At 45.8% G+C, this 18,553-nt stretch overlaps 1 protein-coding gene across 5 annotated transcripts in view; it reads left to right on the forward strand.

The window, feature by feature from the left end:
- LOC149461668 (tuftelin-interacting protein 11-like) overlaps positions 1-18,553 on the forward strand; it is a 305,597-nt gene that overhangs the window by 125,270 nt on the left and 161,774 nt on the right. For 4 of the 5 annotated variants that reach the window (XR_016312790.1, XR_016312787.1, XR_016312788.1 and 1 more), the window contains one exon: positions 5,532-5,651. The exons of the other annotated variant lie outside the window; for it this stretch is intronic. Coding sequence is in view for 1 of the 4 variants with exons in the window: in XM_089677905.1 (XP_089534031.1) it covers positions 5,579-5,651 (73 nt within the window). In the remaining 3 variants the exon portion in view is untranslated. The remainder of the gene's footprint in view (positions 1-5,531; positions 5,652-18,553) is intronic. 5 annotated transcript variants of the gene reach the window in all.

An 18,553-nucleotide genomic window follows, 5' to 3' on the forward strand; every position in this document is an offset into this window, starting at 1 on the left:
CAGTCCGCCCCTGAATAGAAGATTCCATTATTAGCTGAGGGCAGGATAGGCTTCCCTGAAGAGATAGGTTTTCAGAGATCGCCTAATTGTTCTGTACGGGAAGAACGCCAGTCATGTGGTTGTTTTCTATGTGCCCTGTTCACACTGCAGTGCAGCCTGGAGCCACAGTAAAATGCAGACATGCTGCAATTTTTTGTAGCGCACACAAAAAGGAAGGCACTGCATGCCACTGTGCAGCAGCTGATCACACTGTGCTGCTTTTTTGGGGACATGCTATGACACGTCACTTTGTGTACTTCACATTAGGTTCACACAAAACAAAAAGAAGACAAATGAGCTGTGTGATGCGGTAAAATGTGCATCACTCTGCCTTGTACCGCTGGCTGGCTGCAGCCGGAATGGACGGCTGCCCACACACCAAACCCATTCAGTTTACCCTCGGTTCACATCTGTGTGGGTGGTGCCGATGCGGGACCTGCACAAATACCTGCAGCTGCACCACCCACACACAGGAATGCGGGACCCGCTGGCGGGTGTCATTAATTCTAATGGTACGCCACCCGCACTGGATATGGCAACCGTACTGGGCACCTCGGTTCCTGCGCGGGCTGCGATTTCCAAAGTAGATATAGAAAGATAGATTTCTTCCCTGCATGTCCCGGGGCACAGGAGTCCATTCACATGTATAGGCTCTCGTGCCCATGTAAATCGCGGCCCGCACGACCACACAGATGTGAACTGGGGGTTAGTGTGTGGGCAGTGTGAACAGCCCCTAATTTAACCACTTCCAGTCCGGACACTTTTACCCCCGTCCTGTCCAGGCCAATTTTCAGCTTTCGGCGCTATCACACTTTGAATGACAGTTGTGCGTTCATGCAACACTGTACTCAATCATTTTTTTAGCATTTTTTTGAGCCAGTTAAGACTTTTTTTGGTGGTATTTATTCACTACTGGGATTTTTATTTTTTTTTGCTATATAAATGAAAAAGTTTAAATATTTTGAAAAAAGTGTTTTTCTTATAAACTTTTCAAATAAATAATCTTTCTTCATAAATCTTGGCCAAAATGTATTGTTATCTTTATAGTAAAAAAAAAAACAAATTAGTTTACAACCAAAAATTATAATTGTTCAAAAACATTTTTTACATTTTTATTTTTTTTTTATATTTATGTTTTTTGTTTTTTTTACACTGATTGCTTTTACACCCATAAAGGCTGTAAAATCAATCATTTCTCCTTCTCTCTGGCTGCATTCTTGCAGCCATTGAGAAATACTGTTTGAGCTTTGATTGGTCACAGCTTGTCACATGGTACAAGGTTGTGATCATTCACAGATTTCACACGTAGTAAGCAATGATGTCAGAAGTCTTGATTGGCCAGTCAGTGATCACATGATCAGGACCTCACACAGAGGTCCCGTACAACGATCGGTGTTTCACCGTGTCCAGAGGACACAGTAGGCACTGGATTGCGGTGCTGCACACTCCCAGGGAGCGCACACAAGCAGGGAGCGTGGAGGCCGTTTATAAATGGCCACCCAGCCCTGCACTGCTCCCGTCCGGCCGTTTATATACATGGGCTGGAAGGGAAGTAGTTAAAAAAAATAAATAATCCAGCCTCCTCCTCCTCCTCTTATAGCCAGCCAATCACGCTCCTTTCTTGCATCATGTTCAAGTGACACTTAACTCTGGTTTCAAAAGAAAAAAAAAAATTCCTTCTATTACTCTCAGCCGCCTCCATATCTCCCAATTGCTTTTTTTCCCCTTGTGATTTGATTTCCTGTTAGAGGGTGGCTACATCCATTCTCCCCCATGGTCCCACTGTATGTAGGAATGTAGCCACTCTCTCATGCTCACCCCCAAGACGGACATGGGATGTGTAGTGTTGCATAGAGCAGTACACTGATCATATCAAGCAAACATAAGTGAGGGGGAAAATGGGAGATGTGGGAGCTCAGAGGATGTTACAGGAAGGCAGAAAACACAGTAATAGATCTTTTAATTGAAAATAAATTACAGAGACATGAAGTAGTGGATGTGTACAGATTATTAAATGAAAATTAATATTTAGTGTCATAAAAAAAAATTCCGGCCTCTTCCCCTTATAGCCGGCCAATCACACTCCTTTTATGTGAGATGTTAAATTGACACTAAACTCAGATATTTGTTCTTAATCCAAAAAAAGTACTTTTTACTGCTCTCAGACTCTTCCAAATCTCCATTTTGTTTTTTTGTGATCTTACTTCCTGACATGGGCTATGGGCTTTGCAGTTTTCATGACTGCGACTATAGTGCACTACCCGTCCCAAACAATTAAAAGTGAGAGGGGACAGGAGAGGTGTGGGAGCTCATGGATGATGTTACAAGGAAACAGAAAAACAAAAAATAAATGATTTAATGAAAAATAGATTACAGGGCCATTAACCTCCCTGGCGGTATTCCTGAGTGTAGCTCGGGGTAAAGTTTCAGCACCACAAGCGGTAACCCCGAGCTACACTCGGGCTTACCATGCGGCGCTGCTCCGGGATCCCTCGATCACTTACCTTGTCCTGCGCTCCCGCGATGTCCCTCCTGCAGTGTCCCCGGCCATCTCCTCCAGCAAATGCCGACATCCGTCTTCCGGGTTCCGTTCCTGGCGACGTCGGGACGTACGGGGGACGGAACTGGCAGGAAATTTAAAAATGTCAAAAAGTGACATTCACTAAATACACTAAAATCACATAGTATAACATTCCTGTATCAAACCATTTCACATACATTTTGTCCCGAGTGCTTTGTCCTGTGTCCTGCCGGCATTTTTACTGTTCTTTCTGCCTGGAAACTGAGAAACGTCCATGGCGTCCAAAAAGCGTCCCTTTAGGTCAAAATTGGTTTTAGACCGGCTAGAGAACAGCGATAGTAAATCAGAACCACTTGCAGAATTGAGTGATAATGATTCGTGGGGGAAATTCATCATCAGACACTGAAAACGATTTTGCGACTTTGCTCAGTGATGTGCGAACTTGGCGCTATATTTAAAATTTCAGTGTTTTTGGTTTGATTACATTATTGAATTAAATTTATTATTATTATATTATTAATGATTATTCCTTATATTATAATTTGATTTCGTGTTTCAAGTTTTATCATACCCGGGATGTTTACTAGACTCTTGTTCGGACAGATTTCAGTGAGTTATTCCTAAGAATTACAGCCTACAATAAAAAAACAACATATTTCCATGCAAAAAAATGTACCGCTTTGAGCACAGAAATACTGACATAATCAGACTGCTAGGGAGGTTAACTAGTGGATGTGAATAGTTTTTTTTTTTTTTTTTTTTAAATATGTTGTTTAGTGTCACAAAAAAAAATCTGGCCTCCTCCTCCCCTCATAGCTGGCCAATCACAATCCTCTTTTTGTAAGTTGTTAAATAAGTGACACTAAACTCTGAAAAGTGAGAGGAAAAAAATGCTTTCAACTGTGGGCTGTGGGCTTTGCAGTGTGCATAGAGCAGTGCTCATGACTGCAACTAACATGCACTGCTCATTCCATATAATTAAAAGTGAGAGGGAACAGGAGAGGTGTGGGAGCTCATGGAGGACGTTACAAGGAAGCAGGAAAACACAGTAAGAAATTATTTCTTTAAAAAATATATTACAGGGCCATTAACCAATGAATGTAAATGGATTTTTTTTGAAAAATAAGGATATTGATTAGTGTCACAAAAAAAAATAAATCCGGCCTCCTCCACCCCTTATAGCCGGCCAATCCTCTCCTTTTTTGTAAGATGTTAAAGATGTGACACTAAACTCTGGTTTACAATAATATATCCAATTTACATATGGGTTTGATGGCTATGGGCTTTGCAGTGTGCATAGAGTAGTGCACATGACTGCAACTAACATGCACTGCTTGTTCCAAACAAACAGAAGTGAGAGGGAACGGAGAGGTGTGGGAGCTCATGGAGGGTGTTACCATGAAGCAGAAAAATACAATAAGAAATGATTTGATGAAAATAGATGACAGGGCCATTAATTAGTGGAGGTGTATGGATTTTCTCTTTATTAAAAAAAAAATCCGGCCTCTTGTAGCCGGCCAATGCGCTCTGTGCTCTGGGCTGTGCGCTCTGGGCTGTGCGCTATGGGCTCTGGGCTGTGTGCTCTGGGCTCTGGACTGTGCGTTATGGGCTCTGGACTGTACGCTATGGGCTGTGCGCTATGGGCTCTGGGCTGTGCGCTATGGGCTCTGGGCTGCACATAGAGCTGTGTATATGGCCACAACTAACATTCTCTGCTCTTTCCAAAGAAACAGAAGTGAAGAGGAAAAGGAGATGTTTGGCATTTACCAGAGGATGTTACAAGATGGCAGACTATCTTAACAAGCATACTATCTTATCACTATCTTATCTATGTTTACAAACTTTTTTTTTTTTTTTTTTGGTAACAAGAGAAACAATTATAATTTCTAAATGCACACTTTTTTTTTTTTTTTTTTTTTGGGTTTTTACATTTTTTTTTATTTTATTTTTTTTTAAAGCCCAACTCTGGGCAAAACATAATAAGCAATCCATCAAGGACCCCGTTGGATGTAAATAGTAGAGGGGGAACCCTTGGGACTGCAGTGATCGTGGCTTTGTATAAATAAAAATACATTTTAGATGGATTTTATTTTTTAGCCAGCGATCAATTCAGGGCAGGTGACAGGAATGGGCTTTAAATATAATAAAAGCCATACTCACCTAATGTCACTTACCTCATTGGGCCCTGGGTCTTTTGGCTCCTTGAGGCTTGGTCTCCGCTGCCTTTCTTTTGGGCTCTTTGGACATCAGGGCAATCAGGAGACCTTCAGATACCAGCTGTTTGTATATAGCCCCTTTGCTTGCTCGGGAAGAGCGTGAATGGGTGCTGGTTGAAGGCTCCTGGGATGCAGCGCTGATGGTGATGTCCCTCTTCTTCACCTTGGGGGCCTTTCCATCTTCAGCCCTCTTCCCGGATCTCTTTGGGAACCTCATTGGATAATGGTAGATGGGAGCCATGGTGAAGGTTGTAGCCATGTCCAGAAGCTGACCCAGGGCCTCAGTCTTCTCTGCCTTTCCTCCCTGCAGATGCGTCACAGCGGCCATAATATCCTCCTCTCTGTCCTTCCCGGTGGAGTGTGAAGAGGCCAAATCCAGAAGGAGACGAGGGTCCACTGTTCCCCAGTTGAAATCCTGATCCATCTTGTAGGTTGTTGACAGGAGAAACGCTGAAATCCTACAGAAATCCTGAAGCAACAGGAGTCTGTGTCTTCTCAGCAGCACAGCCAACCACCAACTGCCATTTTGATGTGAGGTTGTCTAAAACCGCTTTTGACCTAAAGGGACACTTTTTGGACGCCATGGACGTTTCTCAGTTTCCAGGCAGAAAGAACAGTATAAATGCAGGCAGGGTGCAGGACAAAGCACTCGGGACAAAATGTATGTGAAATGGTTTGATACAGGAATGTTATACTATGTGATTTTAGTGTATTTAGTGAATGTCACTTTTTGACATTTTTTAATTTCCCGCCAGTTCTGTCCCCCGTACATCCCGACGTCGCAAGGAACAGAACCCAGAAGATGGATGCCGGCATCGCCCGGAGGAGATGGCCGGAGACGCTGCAGGGGGGACATCGCGAGAGCGCAGGACAAGGTAAGTGCAGAAGAGATCCCGGAACAACGCTGCAGTGTATTCTCGAGTGTAGCTCGGGGTTACCTCTTGTGGTGCTGAAACTTTACCCCGAACTACACTCAGGAATACCTCCAGGGGGGTTAAAGCAGAGACCCTTGCGAATAAAATAGAGATAGTTCCAATTTATGTCACATAATATTTGCGCAGTGGTTTTTCAAGCGCAATTTTTTAGTAAAAAATGACACTAAGTCCTCATGCACACGGGACGTTTTTACAGCGGCTGTTTTTGGCTTTTGATGTTTTTTTCCACAACTAGTAAACCCCCCAGCATGTTATCCTATGTGTCCATGCACACATAGACTGAAATCAGCGTTTTTTGGCTGCAAAAAAAACCCAGGACTAGTGTGTTTCTACAGGACTTTTTAAGCTGTAATGTTTAAAAATGCGGTAAAACGCCACAAATTGGCGTTTTTTGGAATTTTTGTTTACCAAAAGACGCAGCTAAACGCTAATGCAAAAACACTAAAAAACGTGACTTTACACAGCTAACGTTACCAGCGTTCTCAAAACGTCCCGTGTGCATGAGGACTACAGTTTACAGTTTACTACAGACTACAGTGCTGGGCTGGCCTTTTGGGGGGTTTAACCACTTCCAGTCCAGACACTTTTACCCCCTTCCTTTCCAGGGCAATTTTCAGCTTTCAGCGCTATCACATTTTGAATGACAATTACGCGGTCATGCAACACTGTACCCACATGACATTTTTAACATTTTTTTGAGACAGATAAAACTTTATTTTGGTGGTATTTATTCACCACTGGAATTTTTATTTTTTTTGCTATATAAATGAAAATGTCCAAAAAGTTAGAAAAAAAGTGTTTTCCTTATAAAATTTTGCAAATAAATACTCTTTCTTCATAAATCTTGTCCAAAATGTATTCAGTTATCTTTTTAGTGAAAAAAAATAAACCAAATTAGTTTATAACCAAAAATTATAATTTTTACATTTTTATATTATTCTATTATTTGTGTTTTTTTTTTTAATATACTGTCACCCTAGCGGTACAGTGTCACCATAGTGACACTGTACTACTTGTGGGCGGTGATGAAGATTTTTTTCCACCCATAAAGGCTATAAAAGCAATCATTTCTCCTCTCTGGCTGCATTCCTGCAGCCATTGAGAAATACCATGCGAGTTGTGATTGGTCACACCTTGTCACATGGTACAAGGTTGTGATCGTTCACAGATTTCACAAGTAGTAAGCAATGATGTCAGGAAGTGACATCTTGCTTACTACTGTTCATGTGATCACTGATTGGCCAATCAGTGATCACATGATCGGGACCTCACACAAAGGTCTGGTACAGCGACCGGACACAGTGGGTACCTGTTCGCGTTGCTGCGTGTTCGAAAGGAGCGTGCACAGGCTAAGAAGGCAGGCGCCATTTGTGAACGGCAACCCTCTCCTGCACTGCTCCCGTCTGGCCGTTTATATACAGTGACCTTGCTACCACTACTGAGCATGAGTGCCTTCCCTGACCGCCCACTGAATGCTAATGCACCCACTACTACCCCTGAATACCAGTTCCCACCCTTCACCCCCCATTGAGGACCAATGCTCTGGCTACCACAACGGTGCCCACGCCTGACCCCCCACTAAAGACCAATGCCCCCCCCCACTACCACCCCAGAGCATCACTACCCCCTTTGCTCGTCACTTAGTACCAATCCCCCTCCTCCCCCCCCAAGCAAATACCAATTTGTTTCTCCCACTGATGAGACATTTTCCTGCCCTCAGAACACTGACAGCAGCACTGATCACCAACACTGGGGACATTTGTTCTCGCACTGACAAATAGATTTTTTCAAACCATTCACCACAGATGGCGGCCATTTTTTCCTCCTGGTAACTGGATGCCAAACAGTTTTTCCATCACTGACCACAGACCCAAGATATTTTTCCTCCACAGACCAGCAGTATACTAGACACTATGACATACCCTCTCTGTACTCTATGAGGGGAATTTGGAGGAGCTGTGCATGCAATCAGCTTATAGCTTTCACTTTCAAAGCTTTACTGAACAAGCTGAATGTAGAAGCTGATTGGTTATCAGGCACTGCTGCTCTAGATTCTGTCTGCTCCCATCTTAGTAAATTCCCCCCATATGTTGTATTTTGCATTAAAATATATGTAAACCCTCACCTTGTAAAACAACCTATTCCGTTTAAAATAGAAATGTAAAGAAAAATATTTGTGTATAGATATAAAAAACAAAATCTTTTTTCTTTTTTATAAGTGATCACATTCCCTCGGTTCTCAGCTGTATAACAAGCTTAGAAAGCTGGGGGAGGAGAAACAGCAGGATACTGATCTTCTCAGTGAATGCCTGCGTGAGGTGGGGAGGACAAGCCTGATCATTGAAGTTCCCTGAACAGCTAGAGAACTGGCCATACTGTGTTCTCCTGCTTAGTGTGGTCAGTTTATAATAGGAAACCAGAGGGGCTGGCAGGTACACCAGGGATTTCACACAAAGGAAGCAATACACACAGAACAGGATACTTTTTCATACAAGTACATGTGTGTCAGGCACATATTAGGAATTTAAAATGTTGACATTCTTTACATTGTGATCACTGCTGTACTCTGTATATTGTGGTGTATTTCAGTAATGCTGACCGCTCTGCATTCCATGTCGTGACCAAAGCGTTTATTGTCTCACACGTTGCTGGATGCTAAGTTGTTTCTGACTATTTTTATGAAGGTTTTCTCTAAGGTCGGCTCAGACAAAGTAATAGCTTTCTCTCTATAGTCTCTTTTATTTTTTCAAAATGATTCTTTCGGTTGATTCGTGTCTTGAGTGTTTGTGAAGCTCTCAATTGTGGGACAATAATTGAGAATTTTGTGGGGACAAGCATTGTGCCCGGGGCTTTTTTTCTCATAGAATAGGTGCAGGAAGTCTCCCTTTCTGAGTCACCTCCTGTCTCTGTCCCACACTGTCCCTGCGTTCCACCCCTTACCTACCTACCAGTATCGTCCTCTTTGAGAATACAAAACCAAGTATCAATTTGTATGGAATTTGAAATGTTAACAAGCGAAGCGGTAAAATAAACCCCCTGCAACCAGCAACAATGGACCACCGGCAACAAAATACCCCTCCTCCAGCAACAATAGTCCCCAACAGCATCAACAGATCTCCCCACAGCTAGCATCAATAGATCTTCCAGCAGCTAGCAACCATAGACCCCCTCCCTCAACAGTAGATCCTTTCCAGCAATAAATGACCCCACAGCAACATAAGACACCCCTCAGCAACAATAGATCCCCCACTATCAACAGTAGACCTCCTCAGCATCAATATACACCCCCCATACACAAAAATAGATCTCCTCCAACAACAATAGATCCTCCAGCAGCCAGCATCAATGGACCCTGCAGTACACCCCACCACCCCTTGCCATTACGTACATTCAGTGCTGGTGGTGCCGGAACTACGTTCCCCTGAGTTCTCGCTGGAAAAAAATCCCTGGTGGTGCCCATCCACACAAGAGCATAGAGTTGCTTGAAGCTCAATGCTGGAAAAAAAGTACATAAGTTTCTTTAGAGGCAGAGTTGCAGGTTTTAGCCACAGTAGACTTGGTTTTCCGGATTGGATGGCAGTTGACAGGTGGCCATCTGTCACCTCCTGCAAGCCCGCACCAAAATACCACAACAGCATTCATTACATGCAGTCGCAGGGTGGTTATGGCGTGGCCCAATGGCCCAATTTACTTGAATAAGTCACCTTTGGATTTGGTTCTACTGACCGAACGACAGGAGGTGTCATTTTTTATGTACAATCCCATCTGGCTGCAGTTGTAGCTGCAGCTCTACTGCCCTCTCTTACTGACTTTCTCAGGCCGCCTGCCTGAACGAGCCTTAACCACTTCCAGTCCGGACACTTTTACCCCCTTCGTGTCTAGGGCAATTTTCAGCTTTTAGCACTATCACACTTTGAATGACAATTGCGCGGTCATGCAACACTGTACCCAAATGAATTTTTTACCATTATTTTGAGACAGATAAAGCTTTATTTTGATGGTATTTAATCGCCACTGGGGTTTGTATTTTTTTTGCTATGTAAATGAAGAGTCCAAAAATTTTGAAAAAAAGTTGTTTTATAAAATTTTGCAAATAAATAATATTTCATCATAAATCTTAGCCAAAATTTATTCTGTTATCTTTTCTAATCCAATCCAAATTAGTTTATAACCAAAAATTATAATTTTTAAACATTTTTTTTACATTTTTTTTTATTTTTTTATATTATTTTATTTATTTTTTTTACATACTGTCACCCTAGCAGTACAGTGTCACCATGGTGACACTGTACTACTTGTGGGGTATGATGAAGATTTTTTTTTTTTTTACACTGATTGCTTTTACACCCATATAGGATGTAAAAGCAATCATTTCTCTTTCTCTCTGTCTGCATTCTTGCACTCATTGAGAAGTATTGAGTAAGCTGTGATTGGTCACAGCTTGTCACATGGTACAAGGCTTTTGTGAATAGCCTTGTACCATGTGACCTCTGTGATCATTCACAGATTTCACACGTAGTAAGCAATAATGTCACAAGTTACATCTTGCTTACTACTTTGCATGTGATCACTGATTGGCCAATCAGTGATCACATGATCGGGACCTCGTACAGAGGTCCCGTCCGACAATTGGTGTTTCACTGTGTCTGGAGGACACAGCGGGTACCGGATCGTGGTGCTGCGCGCTCCCAGTGAGTGCACACAAGCATGGTGCGGGGAGGCCGTTTATAAACGGCCACCTGACCCTGCTGTGCCACCGTCCGGCCGTTTATATGCAACGGCTGGTCGGGAAGTGGTTAAGACTGTCTGGCCTCCTTGTGCTGTTGATTAGTGGAATTTTGCCTCCCTGTGCTGGTGTTCAGTGGAATTTTGCCCCCTTGTGCTGGTGGTCAGTGGAATTTTGCCCCCATGTGCTGGTGGTCAGTGGAACCTTGCCCCCTTGTGCTGGTGGTCAGTGGAAATTTTCTCCCTTGTGCTGGTGGTCAGTGGAATTTTCCCCCCTTGTGCTGGTGGTCAGTGGCACTCTGCCCCCTTGTGCTGGTGATCAGTGGAAATTTGCCCCCTTGTGCTGGTGGTCAGTGGTACTTTGCCCCCTTGTGCTGGTGGTCAGTGGCACTCTGCCCCCTTGTGCTGGTGATCAGTGGAAATTTGCCCCCTTGTGCTGGTGGTCAGTGGTACTTTGCCCCCTTGTGCTGGTGGTCAGTGGAAGCTCTGTTATTGTGTTTTTCTTTTAAGACAAAAGTTGTTAATGTATGGGTTGTTTTTTCTAAACGGAAACCTCGGTATTCAGGTTTAATTGCAGTGTTGGCATTTTGCGATAAATAAGTGGGTTCTGGGTTGCAGATTGGGCACTTGGTCTCTAAAAGGTTCCCCATCACTGGTATATAAGATTCATATCTGGCAGTGTGTGGTCAGCCAGCTAGTTTGGTGTGGAGTCTCCCTCTAGTGGTGGCCAGAGGTAGTGCAGGCTGTGAAAGGGTATCATGGTCAGTCTTATATGCTCAATGTAAGTCCCCCTCATTCCCTCATTACCCCAAGTCATTGACCACTTTGTTATAATCCCACTAACAGTTGACTGTGGAATATTTAGTAGCCAGGAAATGTCACGGATGGACTCATTGCACAGGTGACAACCTATCACGGGACCACACTTGGGGTCACTGAGCTCCTGAGAGCGACCCATTCTTTCACAAATGTTTGTAGCAGCAGTCTGCATGCCTAGGGGCTTGATTGTGTACACCTGGGGCCATGGAGGGGATTGGAACACCTGAGTCCAATGATTTGGAGGGGGGTCCAATACTTTTGGCAATATAGTATTTTGTCCTTATGAGGTTAAATTGTGTTTGGGCCAGCTAGAGCCAAACAAATTATTTGAATGCCAAAACGATGTGACTGCAGCTTAGCCTGTAATATACTTTAGTTGCTTCAAGTGGTTTATTTACTAAAGCTGGAGAGTGCAAAATCAGACTCCCTTCTAATAGATGACAGATATAATAATATGCTTTCAGACAGCATGATCTCACAATCTTCTCCCAGCATCCTATACATCAGGGGTCTCCAAACCTTCTAAACAAGGGGCCAGTTTACTATCCTTCAGACTTTAGGGGGGGCTGGATTGTGGCTAGTGGGAGTAGAAAATGTCCTGGTGTCAGAGGGAATAAACAATGCCACATCTTCAGAGGGAGGAATAGAGTCCCATTGTTGGTGTTAGTGGGAGGAAAAGTGCCCCATCACTGGTGTCAGTGGGAGGAATTGTGCCCAGGGGCGGACTGACAACTCATGGGGCCCCCGGGCAATAGGGGATCATGGGGCCCCTGTGTCCTTGCCCAATCTCAAAAAAGCCTATGAAAAAGGTACCAGGGGCATCTCATGGGGCCCCCTACTGACCCCGGGCCCTCGGGTTGTGCCCGAGTTTCCAAATGGTCAGTCCGCCCCTGATCGTGCCCCATCACTGGTTTCAGTGAGAGGAATAGAGCCCCATTGTTGGTGTTAGTAGGAGGTATAGTGCCCCATCACTGGTGTCAGTGAGCGGAATAGTACCCCATTGTTGGTGTTAGTGTGAGCAAAAGTGTTCCATCACTTCATTGGTGTCAGTGGCAGGAATTATTCTTCTATTGGTGGTGTCAGTGGCAGGAATAGTGCCCCATCATTGGTGTTAGGGGGAGGAATAGTTCTCCATTGGTGGTGTCAGTGGGAGGAATAGTGCTCCATCATTGGTGTTAGGGGGAGGAATAGTGCTCCATTGTTTGTGTCAGTGGCAAGAATTATACCCCCATTGTTGGTGTCAGAAAAATGAATAGTGCCCCAAGGGCTGGATAAAGACATGCAAAGGGCCACATCCAGCCCCTGGCTGCAGTTTGGAGACCACTGCTTTACATCATTGTACTGAACATGGAGGGTGGCACGGATGGCATTAAAAACTATCAGGGGCTCTAACCCCTCCCTGTTCTATCCAATATGAGAAAAACATTTGCCTGTAGTTACACTTTACATGTCACAAATGACATTTCATTCTTTACTATGTGGGCGGCAGTGACATGAGGTGGGGTGTCTTCAATGTGTCCCAGCGCTGAACTTGTGCTGATCTGTACAGATGAATGGAAGACACCCCACATGGTATGAATGGGGGAGGGGGGAGAGCGAGGGATGGGCAGAGTTGGGGGGTCACCCAGAAGAAGACGGGTGGCGGGGAGCAGAAATGTGAGGGTGCCATGACTTCTGGGTGGGGGACCTGAGATCCGACTAGTCAGAGATGGGGGATCAGTATGGGGGGAGGAATGCTCATACATAGAGGTGCAGCAGGTGCCCATAGAGTAAAACATTTCTGTTCACACCATGGAAATGCTTCCCGGATGCGTTTCTGTGTGCGTGTTTTTGATGCACTCACCTGTCAAAAAATAAAAGTCATCAGCTACAAAACCTGCAGCTGCTGACTTTTAAAAAACAGCCACTTACCTGTCCCTCGGTCCCGTGGTGTGTCCCCCGCACCCCGTTTCACCAGCCATCCTGTATTCCAGGAGGCCGGCATCTTCAGTGTGGGCATCAGGCTGTTATATTTTGTGGCTTCACAGCCGGGTACCCACTGAGCATGTGTGAGTAACGCTGCGCTTCATGAATGGTCCTGTAGTCTTCTGGGACCTGTCACGTGTCGTAAAAGACTACAGGAGGGAGGGAGGACACCTTCTGTTTTCGATCGACTATGCGATCGGACCGGAAGTGGGAGCGGGTACCTGTCAAATTCGGGTACCCGCTCCCCAAAGGTGCCAATCCTTAATGGGGAGCGGGGGTGCAGTCCTTAAAGTGGAGCTTCCCCTTTTGGGTGGAGCTCCACTTTAAATAAGGACACATGCATTCCAGTGCATTTGTGGTGTGTTTTACTGCGTTCCAGTACAGTTCAGTGCAGAAAAAAATGCAGCACGTACTTTTTTTTCTGTAACTGGAACGCTCTGGAACTGACCGCACTGGTGTGAACTATGACATTGGAAACAATGTAACTTACTATCAATGCATTTTTGATGCAGAAACAATTGCGTACTGTCCGTGATACTTTTTTTATTTGCACTAACAAACAATTTTGAGGACAAGCTTTCAGGGACTGCATGTAGTGTGAACTGACCTTTAGAATGACTATTCCTATTGGTACATCCATGGAGGACAACTGTCACCTGAACCAGCATCCCTCCTTCTGTACACACTCAGTGCTGAGCCTCCACTTTGCCCTCACTCTGCCACAAGCCTAATGCTTCTGCCAGCATTCAAGATGGCACTTCAGGAAACAACACCACGCCCCCTGATCACATGGCACTCGGGCCTCAACAGCAGCCCCCCTGGTCACATAGGGAGGTGCACTTCCTGCTCTTTGCATTCTTTCCGCTATGGAGATTTGCATCACTTCCTGTGCTGGTGACCCTCCCAGTCATATCCTGACATTGGGAACAGAAGTGAGGGGAAATCTCCCCACGGCCAGAAATGCATACCTGGCAGAGAATCTGACTCTCCCACCCTCCATACATTACAATGAGGGGAGATTGGGGTCAGAGACAGCATTACCCCCACCCCCTCCCCCCAACATCTCCCCCCTCCCCCGCTGTATACAGAACATAAAGAGGCCCTGTCACCATCTGATCACATGGCAGGGAAAAGCTCGGACACAGGTAGAATTTTACAGGATTTATTTGCTGTGTTTTTCCTTCCCATATATTCATTTCTCTTCTCTGGGGATGTGACGTTGAACTTGCTGGGAGATGAGTCTTCTTGTGAGCGGATCTCTCCATAGATCTTCTCTCCGGGGGGCTCAGAGCGATCATCACATTGGGGTTGGGTCGAAGGGGAGCCCGCCATCTTGGATGCTCTGTGTATAATGCCATACAGGGAACAGACCGGAGACGAGCTACTAAAATATTGGGGGGGGGGAGTGGGATGTGAACCGCGGACCCCAGTGCTGCAAGTAGATGTGCGAACCCTGTGCTGCCCATACTACTCCAGGAGGAGTCACTTCCCTAGCATGGTCCCTCCCCCCTTACACACCAGAGCCCTCTCTTATGAGGCTAAACTTTGTTCTCTGTGCTGGCCCAGCTCCTCCACCCCTACTGTAAGCTCCTCACATAACCTGTTATATATCTGTGGGGGGAGGAGTGAAGGGGAATACTGCAGAGCAGAGCAGTGGTTTTCAGCTGCTGGGCCCTCCCTAACCCTAGCTACACACTTATGCGGATTTCAGTGCGTTTTTCAGTTTGCAGAAACACACTACAGTCCATTCACCATTCTTTCCTTTTGATTTAGTCACATCTGTGCATTTTCAGCCGGGGCGTTTTTTGGAAAGGGTCAGGGACGATTTTTCCCGCAGCAGATTGCACTTTGTGTGTGATTGACTTCAACAGACCCGCACCAAAAACACAAGTTTTACGTTTTTTATGTGTTTTGTGGTGTTTTTTTTGCTAATAAGAAAGTATGACAGTTCTGTTCATGTAATGCGACTTTGATGCCAATTTACCCCTCTGTGGCACTCAGGTAGAATCAGTCGCATCAAAGTAGCGCAGAAACCTTTATGTGTCACATGTTAGGGTTATGATTAAGGGCCACCTTTACCCCCTTCCAGTCCGGACACTTTCACCCCTTTCCTGTCCAGGCCAATTTGCAGCTTTCAGCGCTATCACACTTTGACAATTGCGCGGTCATGCAACACTGTACCCATAGGAATTTTTTAGAATTTTTTTGAGACATAAAGCTTTATTTTGGTGGTATTTATTCACCGCTGGGATTTTAATTTTTTTTGCTATGCAAATGAAAATGTCCAAAAACTTTGATTAAAAAAGTTTTTCTTATAAAATTTTTCAAATAAATATTATTTCATCATAAATCTTGGCCAAAATGTATTCCGTTATCTTTTTAGTAAAAAAAAAAAACCTAAATTAGTTTATAACCAAAAATGATAATTTTTAAATATTTTTTTTTTACATTTTTATTTTTTTATATTAATATTATTATTATTATTATTATTTTTTACATACTGTCACCCTAGCAGTAGTGTCACCATGGTGACACTGTACTACTTGTGGGGGATGATGAAGATTTTTTTTTTTTACACTGATTGCTTTTATACCCATAAAGGCTGTAAAAGCAATCATTTCTTTTTCTCTCTGGCTGCATTCTTGCAGCCATTGAGAACTACTGTGTGAGCTGTGATTGGTCACAGCTTGTCACATGGTACAAAGCTTTTGTGAATGGCCTTGTACCATGTGACCTCTGTAATCATTCACAGATTTCACACGTGGTAAGCAATGATGTCAGATATGAGATCTTGCTTACTACTCTGCATGTGATCACTGATTAGCCAATCAGTGATCACATGATCGGGACCTCACACAGAGGTCCCGTACAACGATCGGTGTTCCACTGTGTCCGGAGGACACAGCGGGCACCAGATCGCGGTACTGCATGCTCCCAGGGAGCCCTCACAAGCAGGGGGCGCGGAGGCCATTTATAAACGGCCATGCAACCCTGCACTGCCACTGTCCGGCCGTTTATATACATGGGCCGGACGGGAAGTGGTGAACCCCAACATTTACCCCAACCGTAACATGGCTTTGGGCACATAGAGGTTCCTCCACTACTTTGATACCACTTTTATGCTACTTTTATGCTGCCCTGCCCCATCACTCACTGGCAGTTATTGTCTCTCATTCAGATGGGCGCCGAGCCGCTGTCATCTGCATCCACCTCTGAGCTGTGTGCAGGCGGCCCATAGAAGTGGATGCAGCAACTGCACAGACACAGGCAGGGGAGGGAGCACAGATCTGAACATAGGCTTGGTCAAAGAATATTAACATACTACTTGAGATGGTCAGAGACAGCGGACATACTACAAGAGGGGGTCAGAGACTTCAGACATGCTACAAGAGGGGGTCAGAGACTGTGGACATGCTACAAGAGGGGATCAGAGACTGCGGACATGCTACAAGAGGGGGTCAGAGACTGCGGACATGCTGCAAGAGGGGGTCAGAGACTGCGGACATGCTACAAGAGGGGGTCAGAGACTGCGGACATGCAACAAGAGGGGGTCAGAGACTGCAGACATGCTGCAAAAGGGGGTCAGAGACTGCGGACATGCTACAAGAGGGGGTCAGAGACTGCGGACATGCTACAGGAGGGGGTCAGAGACTGCGGACATGCTACAAGAGGGGGTCAGAGACTGCGGACATGCTACAAGAGGGAGTCAGAGACTGCGGACATGCTACAAGAGGGGGTCAGAGACTGCGGACATGCTGCAAGAGGGGGTCAGAGACTGCGGACATGCTACAAGAGGGGGTCAGAGACTGCGGACATGCTACAAGAGGGGGTCAGAGACTGCGGACATACTGCAAGAGGGGGTCAGAGACTGTGGACATGCTACAATAGGGGGTCAGAGACTGCGGACATGCTACAGGAGGGGGTCAGAGACTGCGGACATGCTGCAAGAGGGGGTCAGAGACTGCGGACATGCTACAAGAGGGGGTCAGAGACTGCAAACATGCTACAAGAGGGGGTCAGAGACTGCAGACATGCTGCAAGAGGGGGTCAGAGACTGCGAACATGCTGCAAGAGGGGGTCAGAGACTGCGGACATGCTACAAGAGGAGGCCAGAGACTGCAGACATGCTACAAGAGGGGGTCAGTTACTACAAACATGCTACAAGAGGGGGTCAGAGACTGCAAACATGCTACATGAGGGGGTCAGAGACAGCGGACATGCTACAAGAGGGGGTCAGAGACTGCGGACATGCTACAAGAGGTGGTCAGAGACTGCAGACATGCTACAAGAGGGGGTCAGAGACTGCAGACATGCTACAAGAGGGGGTCAGAGACTGCAGACATGCTACAAGAGGGGGTCAGAGACTGCAGACATGCTACAAGAGGGGGTCAGAGACTGTGGACATGCTACAAGAGGTGGTCAGTGTCTGCGGACATGCTACAAGAGGGGGTCAGAGACTGCAGACATGCTACAAGAGGGGGTCAGAGACTGCGGACATGTTACAAGAGGGGGTCAGAGACTGCAGACATGCTACAAGACGTGGTCAGAGACTGCGGACATGCTACAAGAGGTGGTCAGAGACTGCAGACATGCTACAAGAGGGGGTCAGAGACTGCAGACATGCTACAAGAGGGGGTCAGAGACTGCGGACATGTTACAAGAGGGGGTCAGAGACTGCAGACATGCTACAAGAGGTGGTCAGAGACTGCGGACATGCTACAAGAGGTGGTCAGAGACTGCAGACATGCTACAAGAGGGGGTCAGAGACTGCAGACATGCTACAAGAGGGGGTCAGAGACTGCAGACATGCTACAAGAGGGGGTCAGAGACTGCAGACATGCTACAAGAGGGGGTCAGAGACTGCAGGCATGCTACAAGAGGGGGTCAGAGACTGCAGACATGCTACAAGAAGGGGTCAGAGACTGCAGACATGCTACAAGAAGGGGTCAGAGACTGCGGACATGCTACAAGAGGGGGTCAGAGACTGCAGACATGCTACAAGAGGGGGTCAGAGACTGCAGACATGCTACAAGAAGGGGTCAGAGACTGCGGACATGCTACAATAGGGGGTCAGAGACTGCAGACATGCTACAAGAGGTGGTCAGAGACTGCAGACATGCTACAAGAGGGGGTCAGAGACTGCAGGCATGCTACTAGAGGGGGTCAGAGACTGCGGACATGCTACAAGAGGTGGTCAGAGACTGCAGACATGCTACAAGAGGGGGTCAGAGACTGCAGGCATGCTACAAGAGGGGGTCAGAGACTGCAGGCATGCTACAAGACGGGGTCAGAGACTGCAGACATGCTACAAGAGGGGGTCAGAGACTGCAGAC

The sequence above is a fragment of the Staurois parvus genome, unplaced genomic scaffold, assembly GCF_062004578.1.
Source record: "Staurois parvus isolate SC_StPar_1 unplaced genomic scaffold, SC_StPar_1.0 ptg000195l, whole genome shotgun sequence".
Lineage (NCBI taxonomy): Eukaryota > Metazoa > Chordata > Amphibia > Anura > Ranidae > Staurois > Staurois parvus.